At 34.6% G+C, this 23049-nt stretch overlaps 2 protein-coding genes across 2 annotated transcripts; one reads left to right on the top strand and one right to left on the bottom strand.

Moving 5' to 3' along the window:
* Positions 1-511: 511 nt before the first annotated feature.
* Positions 512-4067, bottom strand: LOC114731072 (protein CfxQ). Its single transcript, XM_028918200.1, has 7 exons — positions 3669-4067; positions 2915-3025; positions 2705-2803; positions 2324-2434; positions 1936-2239; positions 1391-1530; positions 512-1305 (listed from the first exon to the last, which is right to left on the bottom strand). Exons 1-7 carry the CDS (start codon positions 3804-3806, stop codon positions 769-771), a joined length of 1440 nt encoding a protein of 479 aa, XP_028774033.1. The 5' UTR covers positions 3807-4067; the 3' UTR covers positions 512-768.
* Positions 4068-10436: 6369 nt separating this feature from the next.
* On the top strand, positions 10437-14454 carry LOC114731077 (probable chlorophyll(ide) b reductase NYC1, chloroplastic). Its single transcript, XM_028918204.1, has 10 exons — positions 10437-10819; positions 11255-11333; positions 11619-11754; positions 11954-12028; positions 12151-12346; positions 12754-12822; positions 12959-13098; positions 13229-13351; positions 13572-13764; positions 13917-14454. Exons 1-10 carry the CDS (start codon positions 10490-10492, stop codon positions 14100-14102), a joined length of 1527 nt encoding a protein of 508 aa, XP_028774037.1. The 5' UTR covers positions 10437-10489; the 3' UTR covers positions 14103-14454.
* Positions 14455-23049: the final 8595 nt, after the last annotated feature.

The following is a 23049-nucleotide window of genomic DNA, read 5'->3' as shown; positions in this document are numbered from 1 at the left end:
TCGTGCTTTCACATCTTATCACTTCTTCTCACATACTCTTCAAAATTAACTAGATTGTAGGTTCATATTTCCAAAAGTATAAATATACATAATAACATAGAAAATTATAATACATTAATTATTAGTTAATATTATACTACCTCCAATCGTTAATATAAGAACTAATAGATTAATTTGAATAAATTAAAAAAATTAATTAAATTAATTATTTGAAATAAATAGATATTATCTTTTCTAAAATATATGTAATCATGTGTATTAGCCAGAGTTATCATTTGATAAAATACATATTCAACTACTAAAAAAATTATCTTGAAATAAATAAATAAATATAAAAAACAAATGGATTAAGATTTTATATTTATGATCAAAATAAAAATTAAACTAACTCTTATATTAACGATCAGAACTAATAATACAATAAAATAACAAAGAAGCATACATATAAATTAAAATTAAACCAGGCATGACGGGGGAAATTACCCTTGGCCAAGATAAAGAAAATGTTGAATTTTCCGAGTAAGCACAAACATTAAGAGATTTATTGCTCACTTGAGAAAAATAAATCAGTTACAAAGAATACAATGGATGATGCAAATAAAGCAAAGGGCACAATAAGCCCAGCCTATATATACTACAACATAATCAATTACAAAACTAAAGATACAAAAGAATTTCCACAATAATCGGCAGCATCCAACTGTATGAATGGATATGTATGCTGAAATATTCCTCTTCAGAATATTATCAGATTTCAGAATATGTCGCTTACTGTGATAATATGCAAAGTCCAGCTTCTAAATCTACCAGTGTGATGGTAAGAAGTTCTTCTGTATCTATACAATCAAAGCTAAGCCTGAGATCCAAATTTTCCCTAGCATTAACCAACATAGTGTCCACCAAACCCCCATTCATTTCCTTGCGTTGCTTTTCTGTTGTTTCCCTTTCTATCAATGCTGATACAGCTTCTACACTGCATGAGTTATGCAGCTTGAATCCATACAGCAAGCTTTCTGCTGCTTGATTTCTCATCTTGATGTGGAGGATTTCCGCTAGTTCGGCCGAATTGAAGTCGTTAAAATGGAAGAACTTGGTCACCCGCCTGCAGAAACCTTCATTTGAAGCGATCACTCGCTTCATTGGTTCACTGTATCCTGCAAATATAACCACGATTTTTCCAGAGTCCATGACAGACATAATCTCCTCTAAGGCTTCCAATCCATAGTCCTTATCATCTGCCTTCTGCATTGGTATCAATCTATAGGCTTCATCCACAAATAGGATTCCCCCTTCTGCTTCTTTTATCTGTGTAAAATTGGGCGATGCATGGTGGTCAGGTTTGATTTCTAAAAGAAGTATGCAATTAAGGATTTCAAAGCCAGTACCATACCTTCCTCCTGGTCTTTGGACCGGTATGACCAACAAACTCTCCAACCAAATCAGTTCGTTGTACCTCAGTCACTTTATCAGTTGGTAGAATTCCGACCATATGGAGTAATTTACCAAGGATCCGAGCTACCATTGTTTTACCTATTGAATATAACAATCAACTTCAATGACTAGAGGAAACAGTACAAAGAAAAATGAAATATAACCGAGTAAGTGCACAATGAGAAGGCAGCCAAGATTGATACAGCATTATTTCCATTATATATACGGTTAGATCATTGAAGAATGAAATCAATCTAAAATGTCATGCACTCACATGCACTGAAATCAATCACCAACAGTTAAAAAAACAATTAAAAAGAGAAGTACTAGGTTGTCGGGCTGTTTTTAACTTCCAAACATGGAATTGATGAGAAAGGGCTACAATGGCATAATATCATGGGCTAAAAGAGAAAACAAGGATATATATAACTTCTGAGTAAGATATCTTTCCAACACAGGTTACATGTGAAAAAGTACATCTCAGAAAAATCTATAATGAATAACCTGTTCCCGGATTTCCAAGGAAGGCCATATGTGGGGGTCTTCTGGGGCCAACTTGCAGACCAAGCGCTCTACGTCTCTCATCCAAAAGCATGCCCTTTGCCCACTTTCTCAATTGTACTTTTAAATCATGTAGCCCCACAACATTTGCAATTTCATTTTCAAGCTCATCCATTTTAGCTTTGGATTCACCGCATGCTTCAATAGCCCGTCTCCTTCTCTGTTCTTCAAGATGCTGCTGTAAAAGTCCCCTAAGTTTCTTACTTTCAGGGCCTTGAGAAAGGTGATTTAAAGGAGTCATCCCCTCCTGCAATTCATAGCTTTGAGAATCAATCAAAACCTTTCAAAAAGATGTAAATATAACTTTGAAACATCAATGCACATTTACTACATTGTCCTTAGCACTGCAATCAGCATTGTACTCAAGCAAGGTTTTCACAGTTAAGCACTCTTCAGCCCGTAGAGAGTACCAGACGGCAAGATGTAGAGGCGTCATGCCGTTCTGCAAGAGCACACGCAGGCGGAAAAAAAAGAGTCAGATAGAACATTTAAACAATTCATTTATTGCTTTTGACCTGGAGCAGGGTTAAGCTTTGCACAGAATTCCAAGAAAAAAGGAACAGAAGAAAGATGAAAAAAGGATATGGCAGCAGGCAAGCAGCTCAAAACCATGGCACGGCCTGGGTGGCTTAGGAATCATGTTTCTACAGTAATATCGTGTGTGCGTGTTGGGGGGGGGGTATTAAATAAGAGAGGTGACAAGAAAATTCACATTTGCTTTAGCTTCAATAAAAGCACCATGAGCGAGAAGTAACTTCGTCGCTTCATTGCATCCATTCTTTGCTGCCATGTGCAATGGTGTCTCTCCATACTACAAAAACAATGCAGAAAAACTTCTTAGGAGAACATTCACTTATACTCAAGACCATAAAGCTTGACATTTAAACAAGAAATTTAAGAAAAATTATTATCCGGTTCCTACCATATTCTTGGCCTCCAACTCAACTTTATCAGGTCCTTGCCAATTGAGAAGAAATTTAACTATATCAGTCCTATTGTGGCCAGCAGAAACATGAAGTGGAGTCTGAGCCATCTGCATTAAAGATAGGTTGGATCCTCAGACATGAACTAGGAAGACGACAGAAGGAGCCATAAGGAATCCAATAAAGTGAAGACCATATAGCCAAGCGATATAGTTCAATCTCACAAGTCAAGCATCGGGCTCTTTAAAATTTTATTACACGAAGATTCATAATTGTAAGTTAAGGAATGATAGACAGTTCAGTGAATAAATTTAAAAAAGCTCCGCACCGGAAACAGCTGACTCAGCTTTGATCAAGATGTCTTGCCCCAAGTGGCTTGCAATCAACATCATCGATGTTGATAGCATATTCAACGCGCAAAGCATTATATTCATCTCACATTTTCCTTTTGATTCTTAAACTTGCTGGCGAATTTTAATAATGCCAAGCCTACGCTCAGAAATCGTAACCAAGGATTACAAGGTACCGCATCCAAACTGTCATTTCTCAGCTGGACTTTTATGCCCTACCAAGTAGATCTGAATTCATTTGCATATTAAATCCCCAACCGACACAAAAGCAAGCATTATAGAGGACAAAAAAAGAATCTTTCTAATCCAGAATTCTCATACAACAAATCAAAGAAAAATTTGGTCCAAAGGAAAATGGTGAAATGGTGGAAAAGCAATGAAGAGAAGTAAAATGAGATCTTACAACAGGGTTTCTCTCGTTGAGGAGAGACGGGTTGTCTCGAAGTAGCCTCTGGAAGGCAGCAAGGTCCCCGGAATGAGCGTAGGCATGGATGGTGGCCGGCTTAGCAGATCTTAGCCGTTGATCCTGAGACTTCTGCATCTTGAATGCGAAGGAACAACGGCAGAATTGGGAAATGCAAGAGAAAGAGAAAAACGAGAATGAAAGTCAAAACAAGTTTTGGATTTTCTTATTGGGGTTTGAGTCTTCGGACGCGAGTGTGAGAATATGGAGGAAATCCGAAATCCCCCACGCCCGACTCTTGCGTTCCAAATCTTGTTTACACTGCCTTCTCGGCCTATCATATTCCTTCCATTTCTATATTACTCCTTGCAGAAACATTTGACGATTATGTCCCCGCCGTCCCTCTTCGTCCACAGATCAAAATAGCTGCTGGCCACAGCTGTAACGCGAGCACTCTTTTTTTGGCCACGGGACAGAGCCATCATTGTTGGCAACCACCCGCTTCCTTTCTCCTAATTTTTTTTTGGGGCAAAACACGTTGTCAATACAAAATACTAATGGTTTTAAATATAAAAAAACTAATTAATTAATTTGAGTAGATTAAAAAAATCAGTTATCATTACTAATCAAGTTTATTGACTAAAACTATTATTATTAGAAAGACTATTTTAGAAAAAATAGATAAATATGATAAATAAAATAGATTGTGGTTTATATTTAGGATCAAAATAAAAATCAAACAATGTCTTACATTAAAGACTGAAGATAGAAGCATTTTTTTGTTTTGATAAATTTGTCTTCCTATATTCTAATTTTACAAAAGCATTATTTTTGCATATAATTTTTGATAATTATAGATTTGCCAAATGAATACAATAGTAATTGATTATTGACTAATTTTGAGTGGGGTATTTAAACATCGAAATTAAATTATTTAGATTTGAATATTATGCTATGTAATTTACTAATAATATCCTCCTCTAAAAGTTTTTATCCGACAATTTAATGTGTAAAAATAAATACGAAATTTCATAATCATATTACTATTTCTTTCACTGAGATTGATCCAGTGTTTTAAAGGTTAAAAAAAAGGAAAAACTAATTTAGAGGTTCTTATTGTTTGCCCAATTTTAAATCAGGTCCCTATATATATATATATATATATATATATATAACTGGATCCTTTAACTTTGTGCAGTTAGATTTGTTAAACCCCATAGTTAAGTAAATACTAAGACTCTATTTGGTACGCAGGACGAGAGACTTGGGATTGGGTCAGGGATTGAGTCAAATTGTATTGTTTTGGTATGTGGATTGATTGTAACCTGGACTTAGACAATTCCATATAAATGGGATTGCACAAGCCCACCTCTCCCCCTGGTATTGCATTTTCAATCCTGGGATTGAAAATTGTGGATTTATTATAATTTCTGGACAAGACTACCCTCTAATTTTAACCTAGACTCATCTTTCTCATCGTCAATCTCCATTGTCATTCTCGTTTTGCCTGCCACTCTGCTCTCATCGTTGGTCTAGGTGTTGCTCTCGTTGTTGCTCTTGCCATCAAGAAAGTCGCACTGTCTACAAGCAACCTTTGCTCCTTTCTGTGGCGTAAAAATTTATGACTTCGGTGGGTTTTTGAACTTGGGTATAAAGCCTTGCAAGCCATTTTTTAATTATTTCTTTGCTATTATGAGTTCAATGTTAGTTGATTTTTTAGCAATCCATTCACCCGCCACCGAACGAATCATTTTTCAATTACATTTTTTCTTTCATTGCAAAATCTACATGTAAAATTCTGAACAGTACTACATTCAGTAGAATATTTTTTTTTTAAGTATTATACTCAATTACTTCTAGTAATTCATCTATTGCCATGGTGATATGCAGATTCTGGGAAACTCTTCGTCACCATCAGTGTCAAAAGGAATTTCGAATATGTAGAGCATGGTTTTGGGGTCTAAATATATGAAAGCGGTGCAAGAGCTCCTGGATGGAAGACTACTAGGGCCTTTTTTACTTTTTTGACAGTAAATGTATTATAGTCTTTTCATATTTTATAACTGAGTATTAAATGAAATTAATCCATCATTCCTTTCAAATATTACACCATACCAATTACCAAACATGATTACAAAGCTTCATTCCCACTTCCACTTCCAGTGACAATCCCAATCCCATTCCTAATCCCAGTCCACCAAAATTCAATGTTGCCTACCAAACAGGGCCTAACAGTGTTAAAACTGTCGTTACCTATCTCCTTCCCCTGTAACCCCAAAAAGTTTCAGAGCAAAACTCTCCTTCCTGATTCATTGTTCGTTCTTTGTTCGTTTCAATATCTTCGTTCATTCCTCCTTTGTTTTGCTATTGAAGCAATTACAGTGATTATGGCTGCATCTAGCCGCCGGTGGCTACTTCTCGTTTGTCTCATTGAAATTCTGCACCATTTTCGGCAAGCAAAGTGAACTTAGCTCGAACTCCGATCATCCTCCATCCCTATTGGACAAGCATTCATTGGCTGCGACGAGTTTTTCCAATGAGAAAATCTTCAACACACTCAGAGATTGTTTCTCAAAGATGAACAACCTTCTTAGCGACGACCTCAGAAAATGGCTTTGAGCTCAAGGTTTTCAGACGACACTGGACGAAGTTTAACTAGAGAGAGGAAAATAATTTGCCAGAAAGTCCATTTCTCTGACAAGGAGATCATGATCAAAAGGTAAAATAACTATATGGAGGAAGTGAATGGGGATTAGATTTTAGATTCATCAAAAGGAGGCAGTGCGAATGCGATATTGTAGATGATCGGGGGATATAAAGTGGTAGAGATTACGTGGGGAGCCGAGCATACACTATAGCACCGTACTGAAAAATTTACCATGGAAAAATATAAAAAAATATAATAAAATTATTTAACGGTAACAATAACACCATCAATGTTTATTTAATAGTCTTTAATTCTAGGGACTAACGGATCCAATGGTGTAAAGTTGAAAGACTCCATAAAAAGGAAAAAAGAAAAAGTTTAGGAATCTAATTCAAAATTAAAATAGTTTTTTCTATTAAAAAAAAAAAGAGAGAAGCGTTTTGACTAATTTAATGGCTGATTTGGTCACCAAAACATTTTGATAAACACTTTTTTATATCAAAGGTGATTTTTATTATTGATGAACATTCATGTTCTTCCCGCTTCATGTTCTGAAGTGTTCTTCGCCTCAAATCGGTAATTTCCTGTTGAACCTATTTTTATATGGTCTCCTTTTCTTCTTTCACTGTTTGGATTCAGGTGTTTGGGCTTCCCTTGGACTATTCTCTACAGCGGAGGTGGCATGGAAGATTGGTACTAGTTTGTTTGGTTCAGTTATTGAAGTCGATGAATCTTCTTGCAAACGTTTTCACAAACTCTTTGGGTTCTAAAAACTCTCCTAATTTGCCTCATACATGGGAAGCCTCCAGGGACAAGTCTTGTAACTTCAGTTGGAAGCGAACCAAGCTTGTTACTCCATGCAACGATAGACATACCAACTACTCATCGATCAAGAATCTCCTGGTCCACTTATGACCCGTGTTCTAGGAAGGATCATACTTATGACTATGATGTCGAAAAGCTTACATGTCCTAAGCAATCTTCTCCAGCCTTTCATAGAAAGCACGAGTATTTTTCTGCTGGGCATGATCGTGCATTCTCAAAGAAGCCTACCAGGAAAGGAATGTCGGTGTTGGAGATTTGTTGAACGTTAGAGTGACTTCATATCTACTGGATGAGCATCTTGATTGCAGCCTGCAAGTGTTTATGATACTAAATGGGAGCCTTTAAGTTCAATAGTAGCTACTTAGAGGTTCATCTTACAGAGCTTTTAAGCATCTTGATTGCAGCCTGGCTTGTTGCGGAGCTTCTGCCAAAAAGCTCCGCAAGTGTTTATGACTCTAAATGGAGCCTCTAAGTTCAATAGTAGCTATTTAGGATATGTTTGGAATGTCGTTTCGGGCCTAAACGTGCATCCCAAATAAAAAAATTGGAGCTGTAAGATTTAGTAATGTTTGGATTCATGTTTTGGCAACATGATTTCTTAGTTTGAAATGGACTTCTGAATTAAGTTGCTCTAAGTTTATTTTTTGGTTGCCAATGCGGTGAATAATACCGTTAGAATCATTAATAAATTAAATTTCTTCATTTTTAATAATTTTATTTTTCATATTTCATTTAAAATGGTCACATTATATACATATAATATTAGATATGTATTACTTAATAAAATTCATGTTCTTTTAAATTATTTTGCATCTAAACTTATTTTTCTATTAATCATTCAAATAAGTTTCAGCTTCTCAAATTGATTTTTCTTACAAAAGTCAATCTAAACACAAACCATTTACGCTATCAAATTGATCTTGTAGTAGTACTACTTTTGGTGATCTTTTACATTTTATCCTCAGCATCATCTTTCAAGCTCTCTGTGTTTCAGTTGATGTGACGGTTTTCTATCATTAGTATCTTCGGGAAGCTCTTCGGATTGCTCTTGGCTTGTGTTGCTGCAAAAGTGGTCGCATCACTGGCTTTCTATGGTCGTAGTATCATCTTTCCAGCTGAAGCGTCTGGCTCTTGTCACTGAGTCATCATCCTTCAGGATTCTCAGGGCCTATATGGTCGTTCAGTGTTCTTGTGTTTGCTTTCTTTTTTTAGTTTTTAGGTGGGCTCCTATGTTTTTATCAGCCTTTGCTATATAAAGGGTTTCATCAGTTTGTGTATCGTTTTACGTAGTTTTAATAAATAATCTTTTTATCAGAAAAAAAAAGAAAACACTAAAGAAAAACCATTCCTTGCAAGGCTTAATGAAGAAGCTCACTGGTAAACCTTAAAAGATCATCATTTTTTGAGGTTTTTTTGGGCATGAAAGTAATATAGAAATTGTGCCAAATTTTTATGTTATTGACCTATGAACTTTTTTAAAGTGTGCTTTCAACGAAAGAACATTGGATATCAAGTTATCAACCATATTAAAAAATATTAAAAAAAGGAAATCTGAAATAGATATTTACATCTAAATAAACGTAATATAAAGTGAAAACTGATTTAACTTTAATCAATTTTTCCGTTGCATAGGGCTAAACGTGTGATACGATGGGTTGACTCAATTGGGCTAAGGGTATGTATTAATAACTCTATTGGTCTAATGGTATATATTAATAACTCTAACATTATTTAATTAAATTTAAGTATTTTTAAGTTTAATTAAAGAACTCATTAACTAATAATGAGGGTTTGATCTAATAAAAAGAGTTAGTTCTTGACAACTTAATAAATAAAAATTCAGAATTTTGCTGAAAGATATGTTCATATTTTAGTATTCAATCGTATTTTGAATAAGATTGCCTTCAGTGATAGCAATTGAGAAGCAAAATTGGCTTTTCTCACTTGAGTCTTGATATTAAAATTCTTAATCTTACCTAAGACCGATAAATTCATTTTCACTCAATTCAATAATAAGTTACAGTAGTATTGCTTATAAATTTTGCTTAAAATTAATCTTTTAGTTCCTCTAGATTTAACTCATTTATAACTTGGTCTCTGAATTGTGACTCAGTACAACTCTATTCATATAATTTTGATCCAATTATAATTCAGTCTTTGAATTTTGACTCACTACAAGTTGAGTCTTATAGTTTTAATCATTTTATATCTAATAAAAGTAGGGATTAAATTATATAATAAATAAAACTACAGATATTAAATTGCATCAAATCAAAATTATGAGAATTGAGTTTTACCAAGTCAAAGTATCAAAATTGAATGACTAACAAGTTAAAATTGTAAAAAGAATAAAAAATTAATTTTTTAAATCACTCATTCGCCGTCGGCCAAAAGACAAAAACAAAAGAAATCACTCGTTCACCTAGTTGCCCATAAAACGTCATCGTAGATCTCGAAGCATCACATGTTTGGCCGGAAAAGATCAGACGGGACCATTATGAATCACATATTAAAAATATAAAATAAAATCTATGACGAAATAAAACCAATGCATTCATACTTTACGTAATTATTATTTCCTTTTCTTAATATAAAAACTAACCAAAAATTAAATTTTATTTTAATTAGATTTCAGTCCACTTTATCTTCTAAATTTATGATTTATTTTTTAAAATATTTATATTAATTATGCATATTAAATGGGATTTCATTCAAAGGTAACTATGATTAAAAAATAGTTTAGAAAAATTAACTCATAATTATTACATGTATAACTAACACATCTATTTTTTTTATATTGCTATATGTTAATGTTTTATTAATATTTAAAATGTTAATGACAAGAAAACACTTCATAAAATTGAGAGATCAAAATAGAAATGTATATGATATCATAAAGTTATATCAAACACGCAAGAGCAAGACAAGATGTGTTTCTTTTTTAAAAAAATCCCAAATTAAATTAGCATAGGATGAATCACAATCCAAACCGGTCGCGTGCTTAACAAATTACAGAAATTGGGTTTGGACTATTATCTCAACACAAACTAGTCGTGTGCCTAACAAATGCTCGAGCAAGGAAGGAAGGCAGAGACAGTGAGGGAACACAGACCCACATCGCCACGTGTCCTTTAATCTTGTAAGGATTGGGTTGCTTCAACGTGTGGTCGTCACAATTCTCTCTCTTCATCGCCACGTTAACGCTTCTCCATCTAATCGATGCTTACTCCTTGATATTTTACTTCCCTCACACAAAATTACAAATTTTTCAGAACGGCAACATTATAAATGCCTTGCCAATCTAATTTTCCAAGAATTTCGCTTTTGCTTTTGTGTTTCTCTGACAGCCATGGCCACTCTCGTAAAGCTACGATTGGCCCCAGAAAGCTTTAACCACCTCTGCTTCAGTGACCACCACCGTAGGACGTCCTCGCTCAGGCCGGGTTCTTGCCGTGATGGGCTTTCTTTGAAACCGTGCAAGGCCTTTAGGACTGAGGATGGAGGGGATTTGAAGGAGAAAAGGCACCGGAATTTGAAGAAACATGAGGTGAAATTGAAAAGGGAAAATGGGTTTTGGAGTTCTGTAAATTCTATGATGTTAAGTACTTTCAAGTTGGGCTCAAAATCAGAGGACGAATATCGTTTAGCTGTGGCCAAGGTGGAGGAGGTGCTGTCCTCGGTAAGTTTTCGCTGGTTTTCTTTTTAGGGGTGTTTGGATAGAAACGAAATCATAGTTTTAAAGGTGTTTTTACGGATTACGAAGTAAATATGTAGAGGAGATTATCTCGTTTTACGGAAAAATGCTTCTGGTTTTGGGTTTTCCAAACACCCCCTTAGATTAAACTAATAGCATGTTTTTGTTTTTGCTTTCCTTTTGAATTCAGGTCAACTTCATTTTTAGTTGTAACAAGTGAATCTAAAAAGGTATTAAAATATACTGAGTTTGTTGTTTCCAAGGCTAACTCTTGCACCCATCGTGCTAAAGCCACTGAATAGTCTTGCTACGTAGGCACCTTAGTTTACTCTTTTTTCCTGGCGGTGTTCACTGAGCTGTTTTCCATTTAATTAAAGTACTTCCTCTTTGACTTTTGTGTCCTCTGTTGCCAAATACTAGATTGCTGTTCAAATTGGAAGATATATTGTGACTATGATGAGCACTGGGGTCATTCTTGCCATTGGATTTCAGATGTCAGGTTAGCTATAGCTCCCATGTACATAAACTTATCTCGCATGTATTAATATATGTACGTAGGTATATGCTGTGTAGGTCCATGGGGGTGTGCGTGTGTGTGTAATATAAAATCTATAGGAAGTTGCACCATTTATTAGCTATAAACCAGTGCAGCTCCGCCTGGACTCTGCAAAGCAATGATCCACATAACTTATTGCATTTTGCCTACACAAATGTGAATTGAAAATTAAAATCTATCTATTCCTGTATACATCTCCGCGTAATATCAAATGAAAATTTTGTGAAGGTGGAGACAGTCAGTTAGATGCTCTGATATGGTATAGCTGGCTTGGAGGAGTTATCATTGGGACAATGATAGGTGCTAATATGGTATTGGAAGAACATTGTCGTGCTGGTCCACGTAATGTTGTCATAACTGGGAGGTACACTTGCTTTCTCCCATCACTGTTTCATCTCCACCATGAATATCTTCATCTGTGAATCCTTGCTCCTATAGTTTTCTTCTTTCATTTCCGTGTTATGTTTCAACCTTTGGAAGTCGCTTTGAGGATTTCAAAAGTTATGTACTTATGTTCTCATAATATGGTTTGTCGAGTCTTATAAATGGATTGGTTTGTACAGTACAAGAGGACTGGGTAAGGCTCTGGCTCGAGAATTCCTTCTCTCAGGAGATCGTGTGGTCATTACCTCTCGCAGGTGGTATTTTGGATTATGATAACTGTTTGGTTCAATAGAGAATGAAATGCATAGTATTTGATGCCTTTCATATGCATATTATTCACATAACTGTTTCTACTCTCACATTTTTGTGAAGGCAGTCCTGAGTCTGTGCAAGCAACCATCAAAGAGCTCGAGGAAAACCTGAAAGAGGGAATTTCAAATGCAGTTGGCTCATCTCTAACAAAGCTTTCTCATGCGAAAGTGATAGGCATAGCTTGTGATGTTTGTGAACCTGGTGATGTGCAGAGATTGGGCAATTTCACAGTCAATGAGCTTGGCCATATTGACATTTGGGTAAGTATGGATGTGATTCTAGATATGGCCTAGAGTTGAAATAATTGCGGACATTCCTGGTATCTGCGACACTTGATTCTTGTTACTAATCCTATGTTTTCAGCATAGCAATTCATGTTGGATTAGTTAATCCTATGGACTGTCGGAAGTCTCTTATATGAGTTTTTAACTTGGCATCAATAGTTGATATTCGAAATGATGCAACATTGATGTCACATGTCTTGAAGGGAAGGGTGATGCCTATTTTCTGTGCTAACAATTTTGTTATCTCTTTTCTGACAATATGGGTTTTCTCTCTTGATGAAGATGCCAGAATATTACAGTATTCTATGTATTGTAGAGAGCACTTTCTATGTTTCTGCTTCTCATGCCTTAACCCTGTTCCTTCCATTCAAACTCTGAAACAGATAAACAATGCTGGCACAAATAAAGGATTCAGACCACTGCTTCAATTCAGTGATGAAGATATCAGACAGGTACACGTTAATGAGTTGTTTTTTTGGTCTGTTTTGTTAAATTTTTATTTGCTTAATAGAAATTCAGTCTTTCAGCTATTATAAGTTTTAGCCACTCTTTTCATCTTCACTTTTGTTCGTTTCTGGTTATCTGTAGATTGTCTCAACAAATCTGGTTGGATCAATAATTTGCACTCGAGAAGCTATGCGTGTAATGAGGGACCAGGAAAAGGGAGGCCACATATTTAACATGGATGGTGCAGGTTCTGGAGGTTCCAGCACACCCCTGACGGCTGTGTGAGTAGTTCTCTGGTGAAGTTATTTTTAGATAACTTTATTTATTCATGGAAATGTATGTTCATCAAGAATCATGATTATTTCAAATGATGCTTATGAGACTATTTTTTTTCCTTCTTCTGACGTCTAGATATGGTTCTACAAAGTGTGGCCTCCGGCAGCTTCAAGGATCACTGTTGAAGGAATGCAAGCGATCCAAAGTAGGAGTCCACACAGCATCTCCAGGCATGGTTCTTACAGATCTTCTTCTAAGGTACATCTTCATAATGAATCTTCTCCTGTTCTCTGAGCTTGACATCATCCTAGATTTTTGGTTTAGGAATTTCTGCTGATTTCCCCTCTCAGTTTATACTAATAAGGCAATGGAAACTTTACCTTTCCTGAAAAATTAGTAACTTGCTTGAGTTGAAAGCCAGTACAATGATGAAGATATGATTAATGTTTGTTAAAACCATTTTGTGACTTGTGTACAGTGGCTCAACCGTACAAAATAAACAAATGTTCAACATTATCTGTGAGCTCCCCGAAACTGTTGCTCGAAGTTTAGTTACACGAATGCGAGTGGTCAAGGGAACAGGAAAAGCCATAAATTACTTGACCCCTCCCAGAATATTGCTTGCTTTGGTCACTGCATGGTTACGAAGAGGTCGCTGGTTTGATGATCAGGCAAGTCACACTGGTCATAATGTTCATAGCTTGTTTACTTAAACTGTGTTATCGGTTTGATTCCCTACAGTCATTTATTGATCTCTTGACTATTCAAAAGTCCAAGATATCAAGTGAAAGCCCATGAATTGTTAAAACCCTGTGTATTTCAGGGTAGAGCATTGTATGCAGCTGAGGCAGATCGGCTTCGTAACTGGGCTGAAAACAGAGCCCGGTTTTCCTTCACTGATGCAATGGAAATGTACACAGAGAATACCTGGATATCAGTCTTCTCACTTTCAGTTGTTTGTGCCTTCATAATACTTTCTAGCACAGGCAGTAACATGCCTGGCACTTGACGTCTTGGGTGAATTCTAAAAGGCTTGTTTGCTGTTAGTGAAGAGGCAAATTGATGCCAAGAATCATGAAGAAGATAACAACATAGATGCACACCAAATAGCAGGTGGATATTTTTTCCCCCACCATATCAACGTTCTTAAGCCCTGACCTTTGGCTTCCCAAGCACCAGTCTCAACTGTGAAATCTTAAGTTGTGTATAGACTGCACATTAAATTAAGCTTTCTCCAGTCATATAGGATGTATTTCATTCATTATATTGTAATGGATTCTCATGTTCTCAATCCAATTCATGTATTGATTTATAAATGAAGCATAATTTTGTAGTCTAAAGTTTATCCGGATTCCAATCAATCCTATTGGTGCAATTTTAGTTGACTATGCTGCCTTTGACATTATCCTCAAGCTACGAAGGAAAAGAACAGGGTTGTTTCCAGCTGGAGAATTGGAGAGAAATAAGTTAAACCATCTACCATGTTTGAAATTGGAGAGAGGAAACCCCCTAATTTCCTCCTACTTTTCCCTCTATCCAAACATAGCCTTAAGGTTGTATTCTGTTCTGCTCTCCAGGTAGATGATGCATGTGAACATCATGATTGAATTACACCTGAATGTATTTTGTTCTTCTTATACTTCTTTATTTTAGGTCGATTCTATTATCAAGAACGTGTTCTCTGACTTCCATCTCGAATTTCAATGATTAGAACTTAGGTGTGAATCTTAACTAAAGAAACTTATCCATAGTGGGATTGAGGATGGAAGGACTGGAATTTTTACATGATTGAATACCTACTTGGGGAGATAACATGGCAAAATGCCCTTGTTGCTTCTCTTTATGCTCGCACATGTGCCGACAAACTTGCAACAGCTCTAGTTTTGTCAATTGGGTCAGAGAAGGTAGTGTTTGGGCTGGTTCTGTCGTTTGAGCCAGGATGGGACCATTTTGTCCTGTGGATCTCCAAGAGGGCCACTTTGGCCCACCACAGTCCCTTTATCTTGCGACAGGCACCCACCTTGCATGCTATAGTTCATGGCATTCTCATTTGTGCTCATTAATCAGCTTCACGTAAGTTCACTTGTTCATTATTATGGTTAAGTGTCATTTTTAGTTCTAGAAGCATTCGTGAAGAAGCTGTCGGTATTGAGAAATTTTTTTCACAAGTGTTATAAAAAAAAATGGTGACTATTACCATTTTTAATGAAAAGGGTTATATGGCTCCTTTTTACCATTTACAGGGCAACGTTTAGTAAAAATAACCTTTTTTCAAATACGCACAATTTCTTCGCAAATACTTTTAAAGCAGAAATGACCATTAACTCTTATTATTATGGTGACATCTGAATTGTTCAAAATACAGTTTGCAACCCATCTATATATATGTTTTTTAAATCTGAACTCTGAGTAATTTTCCTAATATTCTACTTAACACAATAAAGTTAAAAAAATGGTGGGGTCATGAATAAAAAAGTAGGATTTTGAAGTGGGATGATCCTATAATCACGCCGGGCCAAAGCATCATTGTTGGTTTGGTTGCTTTCCGTTGTCCTTGTCTCTGTCATTTAAGAATATGGGGGACCCTTCCCAGATATTCGATCCTTATGATATTTTTTTCACATTTTGGGTCCCAACTAATCTATCAAACTCCCAACTATTTTCCTTGTTTTTACACCCCATGCCAATTTCTCACCAATAATGCCCTTTTCCCAACATATCCATGTTCTCTATGCTCTAACTGCTTGCCTTCATGATTACTCACATCATTATATTCCATTTACATAATAATTAAAATGGATCTTGTGTGTGTTTAAATGAAATTCATTTGTTAAGAGAGATTGTCCAGTTAATTTAAAATTTATTTAGTTAATTAGGAAATATCAAAATACATCATGAGTTTTTAAATATAAGAATTAGTTGAAGGATTTGTTTTGATTCTAAATATAAAATCCAAATCAACTTTGTCTCACAAATTTAATGTAATTGTTTTCTCAAGAAATCCTATTGATTGCGTATATTAAAGAAGGTATAATTTCTAATACAAATGACTACCACTTTGTTTCTATACGTGAGTCACTTATACCCTATTCTTACATATTAAAGAATACATTAAATTGATAAAAATTTTCGCACTTGCCCCTATCAAAGAAAGGTTGTTGGAAAAGAAAAATGTTTTACATTCTCTCTTACTTATTATTATGTTCAACAGGGATAGAAATAGAGTGGTAAAGAGAATATTGTACCAAAAACAACACATATTTATTATAAATAATTAATTTAACTAATTTTTTAATATTTATAAATTAGTTATCTAACTTCAACATTTAGAATATAAGGGAGTGATGAATACTCTCCCTTCCTTGTGATGAGAAATTTGATGCTTTCAATAATTAATAAATATTTTCCCCTCTCCCATGTACTCATCATATTTAATAAGGGTAGTATGAGAGTAGAAATTAGTATGATGGAAACTTAGTATAATTAATAAGGACAACATTAAAAATAACTTGAATTTTATAATAGTTTAATGTCTTTGATTGTTTTTAATTGTTTATATTGATATATGTAAATTAGTCAGAAGTGAATTATATAAAAGATTAGAAAGTATCTTTTAAAAGAATTAATGATATAAATAAAGATTCTTATATTATAATAAACCGTATGAAAAAGCGTTGCAGGTACTATATCCAGTCTCAAACATAAGTACTAGTTTGTATAAACTAGTTCTTATATCTAAAACACGAGCTAACATGGAAGAGATAATTTGGACTGAAAAAAAAAAAACTGTTTTCTGTTTGTATGGGTCCGCGTAAGGCTGAGAGAGGAAACTAGAAAGGATTTTGGCTGAGATTCCAGAGGGAAAATTGAAGTTCTTTATTCTCTTATAACAAGTTAACAACCAAACAGAAGACAACGAAACTGCGAGAAAACGACAGAGAAGCAAAGCAAGAATAAAGATTCTGTGATTAAAATCCTTAATTTCATATTTTAGGGTTAACATGTTTCGGATCTAAACAGACGGATGTCTTGTCAGGGTAGGGTGGAATCATCAATTTACAAGCAAAAGTTCAAATTATAATAATGCCAATCCCATGTGATGAGTGAGGCTATTTGTTTATTAAACTCCTAAATTATCTTCTTTTTGTTTTCTTTAAAAAAAGTGAAAATAGCTTTGTGAATAAGTTTCCTCTTTATAAGGACATCTATTAGTCTTATTTTTGGTCGGCCACATCTACTAGTCTTTAATGTTTCAAGAGTTTTTTTTACCTATCTATTAGTTTTAAACTCCTAAATATAATGATTTTTTCATTCTCAAGTTGGATAAACCAAAGATATTATTAAAGTGTTTCTAAGAGTTTTTAACATTTAACTAATTTTTTAAGAAAAATTATGGGAAAAAAAGCTCTCATAAAAAATTTTATTGATGAGAAGAATCTAAATCAAGATATGTAAACTGTGTGTACAAATTTACAAAAAAACCAATACCTTCTATGTACAAAGATTTATCATATTTTCCTTACCACTGAAATAAAGAAGATTTTTTTTTTCATTTTCTATTTTATTATTTTTTTTTAAAAAAAGGACATGAGTGGGTAACTTTTACCAACAGTTCTATCACTAGCAACAAAGTAGAAAAGTTGAAAAAAGAGAAAAAAAATAATAATAAAGTTTCAACTTTTCAACTCGTGGGCTGTCCTCAAATCAAATTTGTGCAATTACCAAGACATGGATACTCATTCAACCAATAGGAACTGAGTCTAGTAGAAAGGATTAATCCTTATAATGTGACGAATCAATATTCGAATCTCCATTAAGAGAAGTGTCCACATTTAGTGCCCGATAGTATCTCGAATAGGATTGCCTCCAATAGGAGGATATCTATGCTTTAGCAAAAACAAAAAAAAATCAAATCCTACTTAAAATTAAATTAAATTAATTTTTTTTAAAAATCATATTTTGTCTCAAAGTTAATAAAAAATTTAATTTGATCATAGATATAATATTCTAATTCATTTTGTCTCCCATATTTATATGTTTTGTCCTTAACTCTTATTTATTCCTCAAATTAGTAATTTACCTTTTAATTAAAGACTTGATGTAGTATTATTTACAAGTTTTAAATTAAATAGTGCCTCTCATGACACGTTGATTCTTAATGTGACCCAACAGTTTTAGATTCGTCGTATCCTCCTTGCCCTTAATGGCATTAATGGTACCCACGGCATCAACGAGTGCGTCGTTCAAAGCATCTTCAAACTAGTCATCTTCTTCGACCAATAATGAGAAGGTATGGATTAAGCAGCTCGCTCAAAGAACCAAAGTGAAAAACGGGAGGTGGACTCACAAAGTTGGACGCGCCTTCCCTATTGCCCAAAGTCGGCCGTTTCCCATTATCAGATAGAGAAGTAAGCTTAGCAGAAATCTCCTCAAGATAAAGTTCAACTTTAGTAATGGAGGATTTAAGATCAGAAATATCCTGAGAATGCTTATCCAGCTACGTGATAGAGTCAATAGTAGCTTGTTGTAGGTTTAAGCGCTGCTCAATATCACTGAAGCGTTCAGTGGATCGTGTCTCCAGCATAACAGACCGAAAGGCAGCTCTGATACCTTTGATATCAAAGTTAGCGTCACTGTCGTTAATTATCTTGATTGACACTAGGAGTACCCATAATGTGATCAACACTATCAGGGCCAAGAGGCTCAATCTGAAGGTTACTGAGAGGCCGGAAATCATTTCTCTCCTATAACTAACTCATAAAAGGCAATATACGCTATCCAAAAGCCAATTACAGAAAACCCCCCGTGTGTATTATTTATTGTACTGTATATATATTATTTACCACATATCACTGCAACTCAGCATACTAGGTTGGTGACAGCTCATAGTTAAAACACAAATTCAAGTGTAGTTGAGAAGGAGCATGAATGATGAACACTTGGGGGGCCACAAAAAATTCTTTAGGAGTCAACAACTCCTCAGGTACCATAGACTGCCTATGACCTAAACCTTGCAACTGTATAAGTTGACCATTGCGCCTAAATTCAAACAACTTTAGCTCCATATCCGCACTAAAATGACATAGCTTCCTCAACCATTAAGTACCCAGGATAACATCATATCCACCTATCTTCATGACTAGAAAATCATCGCTAAAATGGTGGCCACTTATTTTCCAAGACAAAGCAGAACAATGCTTAGTGACACTAACCTTGTGTGAATCAACAACTATTAGATAAATTTGTTGTAGTGTTTGATGAACCAAAGCAGTTACCCCCTTCTCGACCCTTTGACCATGTCATTCCTCTTAAAGATGACAAATCAATTAGCTGCAAATACTATCGACATGGGCCTCTCTAAAAGGTTGAAATTGAGAATCAAGTGCAGCAAATGCTGGATAATGGAATAATTCGAGAGAGTTGTAGCTCTTTTGCTACGTCGGTGGTACTCGTGTAGAAGAAAGATGGCATATGGAGATTTTTTGTGGATTATCCATGATTGAATAATGCTAGTGACAAGAATAAATTTCCCATTCCGACTTCGGCCTTATGAACGCTCCTTCTACTTTCCAAGGGCTAATGAATTATGTTTTTAAAGCATATCTACAAGAGTTTATATTAGTCTTTTTCAATGATATTTTGGTATATATATAGCAAGGATTGGTTATCCCATTTACAACATCTGGAGATTACTCTAACAACGTTGCTGCAACAACAACTTTTTGCCAAGGCTTCTAAGTGTACTTTTGGAGCTAGACAGATTGATTACTTGGGTTATATCATCTCTAAGCAAGAAGTTCAAGCAGACCCTAGGTAATCGAATGCCATATCTTCTTGACCAATACCTACCTTAGTGCGTGAATTACAAGGATTGTGAGGCTATATAGCGCTATGACCAAGCCCTTGACTAAGTTGTTGAAGAAAGACAAGCGGTTTGTGTGGACCCTTGAAGCTGATTCAGCTGTTCAAGTGCTTAAACGAGCCATGGTTTCTCCACTAGTCCTTGCTCTTCCCAACTTTAATGACATAATCATTATCAAAACCGATGCCTCTGGTTATCGCATAAAGGCGGTCTTATCTCAAAATGGTCATCTGTTGGCTTTTGTCACTAAAGCTCTTGCTCCTAAGAGGAAGTCAATATATGCCTATGAAAGGGAGCTCTTGGCTATTGTGTTTACCGTGAAACAATGACGTTCATATATGTTGGGGTGCAAATTCATCATCAAAACAAATCACTTACCACTCAAGCACCTTTTGGAGCAAAAAATTCTCAGTCATAAGCAATTTAAGTAGCTACACAAGATGTGGGGCCTGAAATGTGACACAGTATGGGTAGTGAAAACACTGCTGCTGATGCTTTATTAAGAAGGGCAGAAGTGTTATTGCTGCTACTTCCATGCCGATTTCTCCCCTTTATGATAGGGTGCGAAATTCATGATTAATTGATGATAACTTGCAAAACTTGGCTCTGATGCCATTGATAGTAGTAAGAGAGAAAACAGAGGCAAATACATTCGACAAACCAAAAATGATCGAGGTACAGGGCTATATTTCCCTGACCTCCAGCCATGTCATCTTAAAATCGTCTCTCTCCTATAACTAACTTGTAAAAAGCAATGTACACTATCTAAAAGCCAATTACAAAAAACCCCCGGCGCATATTATTTACTGTACTGTATATATATCATTTACCATATATCATCTCATGATTGTATTAACATGCGCGTGTGTTTTTATTCTATAAAAAGATCACTTATATAAAATGAAAAAAATTATACAAGTAACATGGATAGCAAAGAGTTTGGGAAGTAGGGAACCAATAAGGTATCAATTTTGTAAAAATAGTGATTGGAAAAATTTTGAAACAACATGTGCACATTTTTTTTTTTTAAATGCCACTTAAATCAGAACAACCAAATAGACTATTATGCAAATTTATGACTAAAAATGTGGAGAATGGCTGAGCTAACAACACGACAAGAGATGCCGAAAAGAACCCTTTTTATATATTTCATTGTATTTATGTAATAAAATGAATGTATCTATATAGTAGATGCATGCACGATATGCCCAGATTAAAATTTGAAATAATAAAAGTCAAACTTTTTTTTTTCCCCAATTTTTGGTCAAATGGGAAAAGTCAAATTTCCATTCTCATCATGCCTTTGCCTCACCATTGTCAACGGTTTTTTCCCCGTCCCCCCCCCCCAAAAAACCATCATCAACGGATAGAATTCAACGCTTTTTTTTTTTCCCTTTTAAATACAGTCATTATTATTTTTCCTCGGAAAATATGGGCTTTGCTTTTGTGCAACCGGAATCATTGATGTGAATAAATACCTCCACCTCCTCCTCCTCCTCCTCTTCTTTTTTCCTTCTTCAATAAGTCGACACCATTATTCTCAACCTCAACTTGTACATATACTTTTTCGCCATCACCACGCGCTCTCATTACTTTCAGAAAAATAAACCAAAATAAAAAAGAAAATTAATGATTGATTTTATATATACAAACCAGATCTGTGTTAATTTACTATTCATATTTATATACAGTCAATTGACTATATATTAAGGGTCACGTTTATGCAGCTTTGTGTGCATCATATCAAGGTGGAAAAGTTCAAGTGGCAGGCCCAAAAAAATTACTTGTGGGGGAAATCTGTGTCTACCATAAATATTAATTTTTTTAAAAAATATAATATGAAAATAAAATGTATTAAAAGAAACAATACAAAAGTTAAGGAATATGATATATTATTATTATTATTGCTTCTTAGAATTTACAATTTTATTTATGGAGTTTAAATATACCTTATTATAATTTGCAAGCTTATAAAATTTATTTTTATTTCAATATGTAAGTGAAAAATTATATTTTTTTTAAATACACACACAAATATATATATTTGTATGTATATGTTAATATGTATGAGATTTAAAAAAATGTTCAATAAGAGTAAATGTGACTGGGCACAAGTGAAATTTTTACAAGGATGAGAGGTATGAGAAGTAAATCATTAGGGTTTATGTATGGAATTTAATCCCCCTGAAAACCGAAAGGATCAGCTTCTAAGGTATGAAGCCTGGAGAATGATGATGTGAAATATATCGCTTTCTCAGAGATGCTCAAAACGACAGGTCGTGCGCCGCCTTTAATGCCGAAGTTAGATTTTTTTGGCCTCAGTGCTTTAGTTAGAACACAGGATCATCACCTTACGTATGCGGTTTCATATTCCCTGGACTTTCCTTTTTATCTCTAATTCCAAAGCAATAAAGTAGCATCAACATCAACAAGAATCAGAAAAAAAGAAAAGAAAGAAAATCCGATTCCTCTTATGAAAGAAAGACGGGGTAATTTCATGGTGTTTGTTACATTTGAAAATTTCTTTGAATGCAGAATTAGTTTGAAAGTTTAAAATTATAATAATATTATCTTTTACTGTTAAAAATATTAATAGTTAGCATCATAATTTTAACTATAAACATTAGTTTTATTAATATTAAAGGTAATACCACTTCTAATTAAAAACTTTCAAGGTAAATTTGCATATTAACTCAATAAAGATTAGGTTGCCCAATTATAAGTCACTAAATGAAATATTAATTGTTAGGATTGTTATCAAGTGCTTCTTACTTAAGCATGAGATTATATGTTCGATCTATGAGTTCTTTTTGGTTTTAATATTACTCATATTTAAACTTTGATGCAATTTTTCTTTTTGGCTTCACAATATGTAATTCATAATTTCACATAAAGGTTATTTTATTTTATTTTATTTTCAGGTGGATTTTATGACTTTTTTTTTTTTTTAAAAAAAAGAGTGGTTAGAAGTGTTTTATAACAGGCATAGCGTAATAATGAAGTTTGCTGAAATAGCCGAATAATCTGCAGTATCTTCTTGCATATTTTCAAGGAATGAAAAACCAATATCTCTTAATTAACCCCCAAAAAAAAA

The sequence above is a fragment of the Neltuma alba genome, unplaced genomic scaffold (genome assembly GCF_004799145.2).
Source record: "Neltuma alba isolate B1F8T4 unplaced genomic scaffold, ASM479914v2 tig00012800_pilon, whole genome shotgun sequence".
Taxonomy (NCBI): Eukaryota; Viridiplantae; Streptophyta; class Magnoliopsida; order Fabales; family Fabaceae; genus Neltuma; species Neltuma alba.
The sequence above is the reverse complement of the archived record's forward strand: the minus strand, read 5'-3'. Positions and strand labels throughout refer to the sequence as shown.

Excerpts from the sequence above, each read along its gene's own strand:
- LOC114731072 (XM_028918200.1), bottom strand. The coding sequence starts at position 3,806 with ATGCAGAAGTCTCAGGATCAACGGCTAAGATCTGCTAAGCCGGCCACC. Across the intron at positions 2,240-2,323 it reads ATTGCAGTGCTAAGGACAAT|GAGGGGATGACTCCTTTAAA; the intron begins GTAGTAAATGTG and ends TATGAATTGCAG. Across the intron at positions 1,306-1,390 it reads GTCCAAAGACCAGGAGGAAG|ATAAAAGAAGCAGAAGGGGG; the intron begins GTATGGTACTGG and ends AATTTTACACAG.
- LOC114731077 (XM_028918204.1), top strand. The coding sequence starts at position 10,490 with ATGGCCACTCTCGTAAAGCTACGATTGGCCCCAGAAAGCTTTAACCAC. Across the intron at positions 10,820-11,254 it reads TGGAGGAGGTGCTGTCCTCG|ATTGCTGTTCAAATTGGAAG; the intron begins GTAAGTTTTCGC and ends GCCAAATACTAG. Across the intron at positions 13,099-13,228 it reads AGCACACCCCTGACGGCTGT|ATATGGTTCTACAAAGTGTG; the intron begins GTGAGTAGTTCT and ends TCTGACGTCTAG.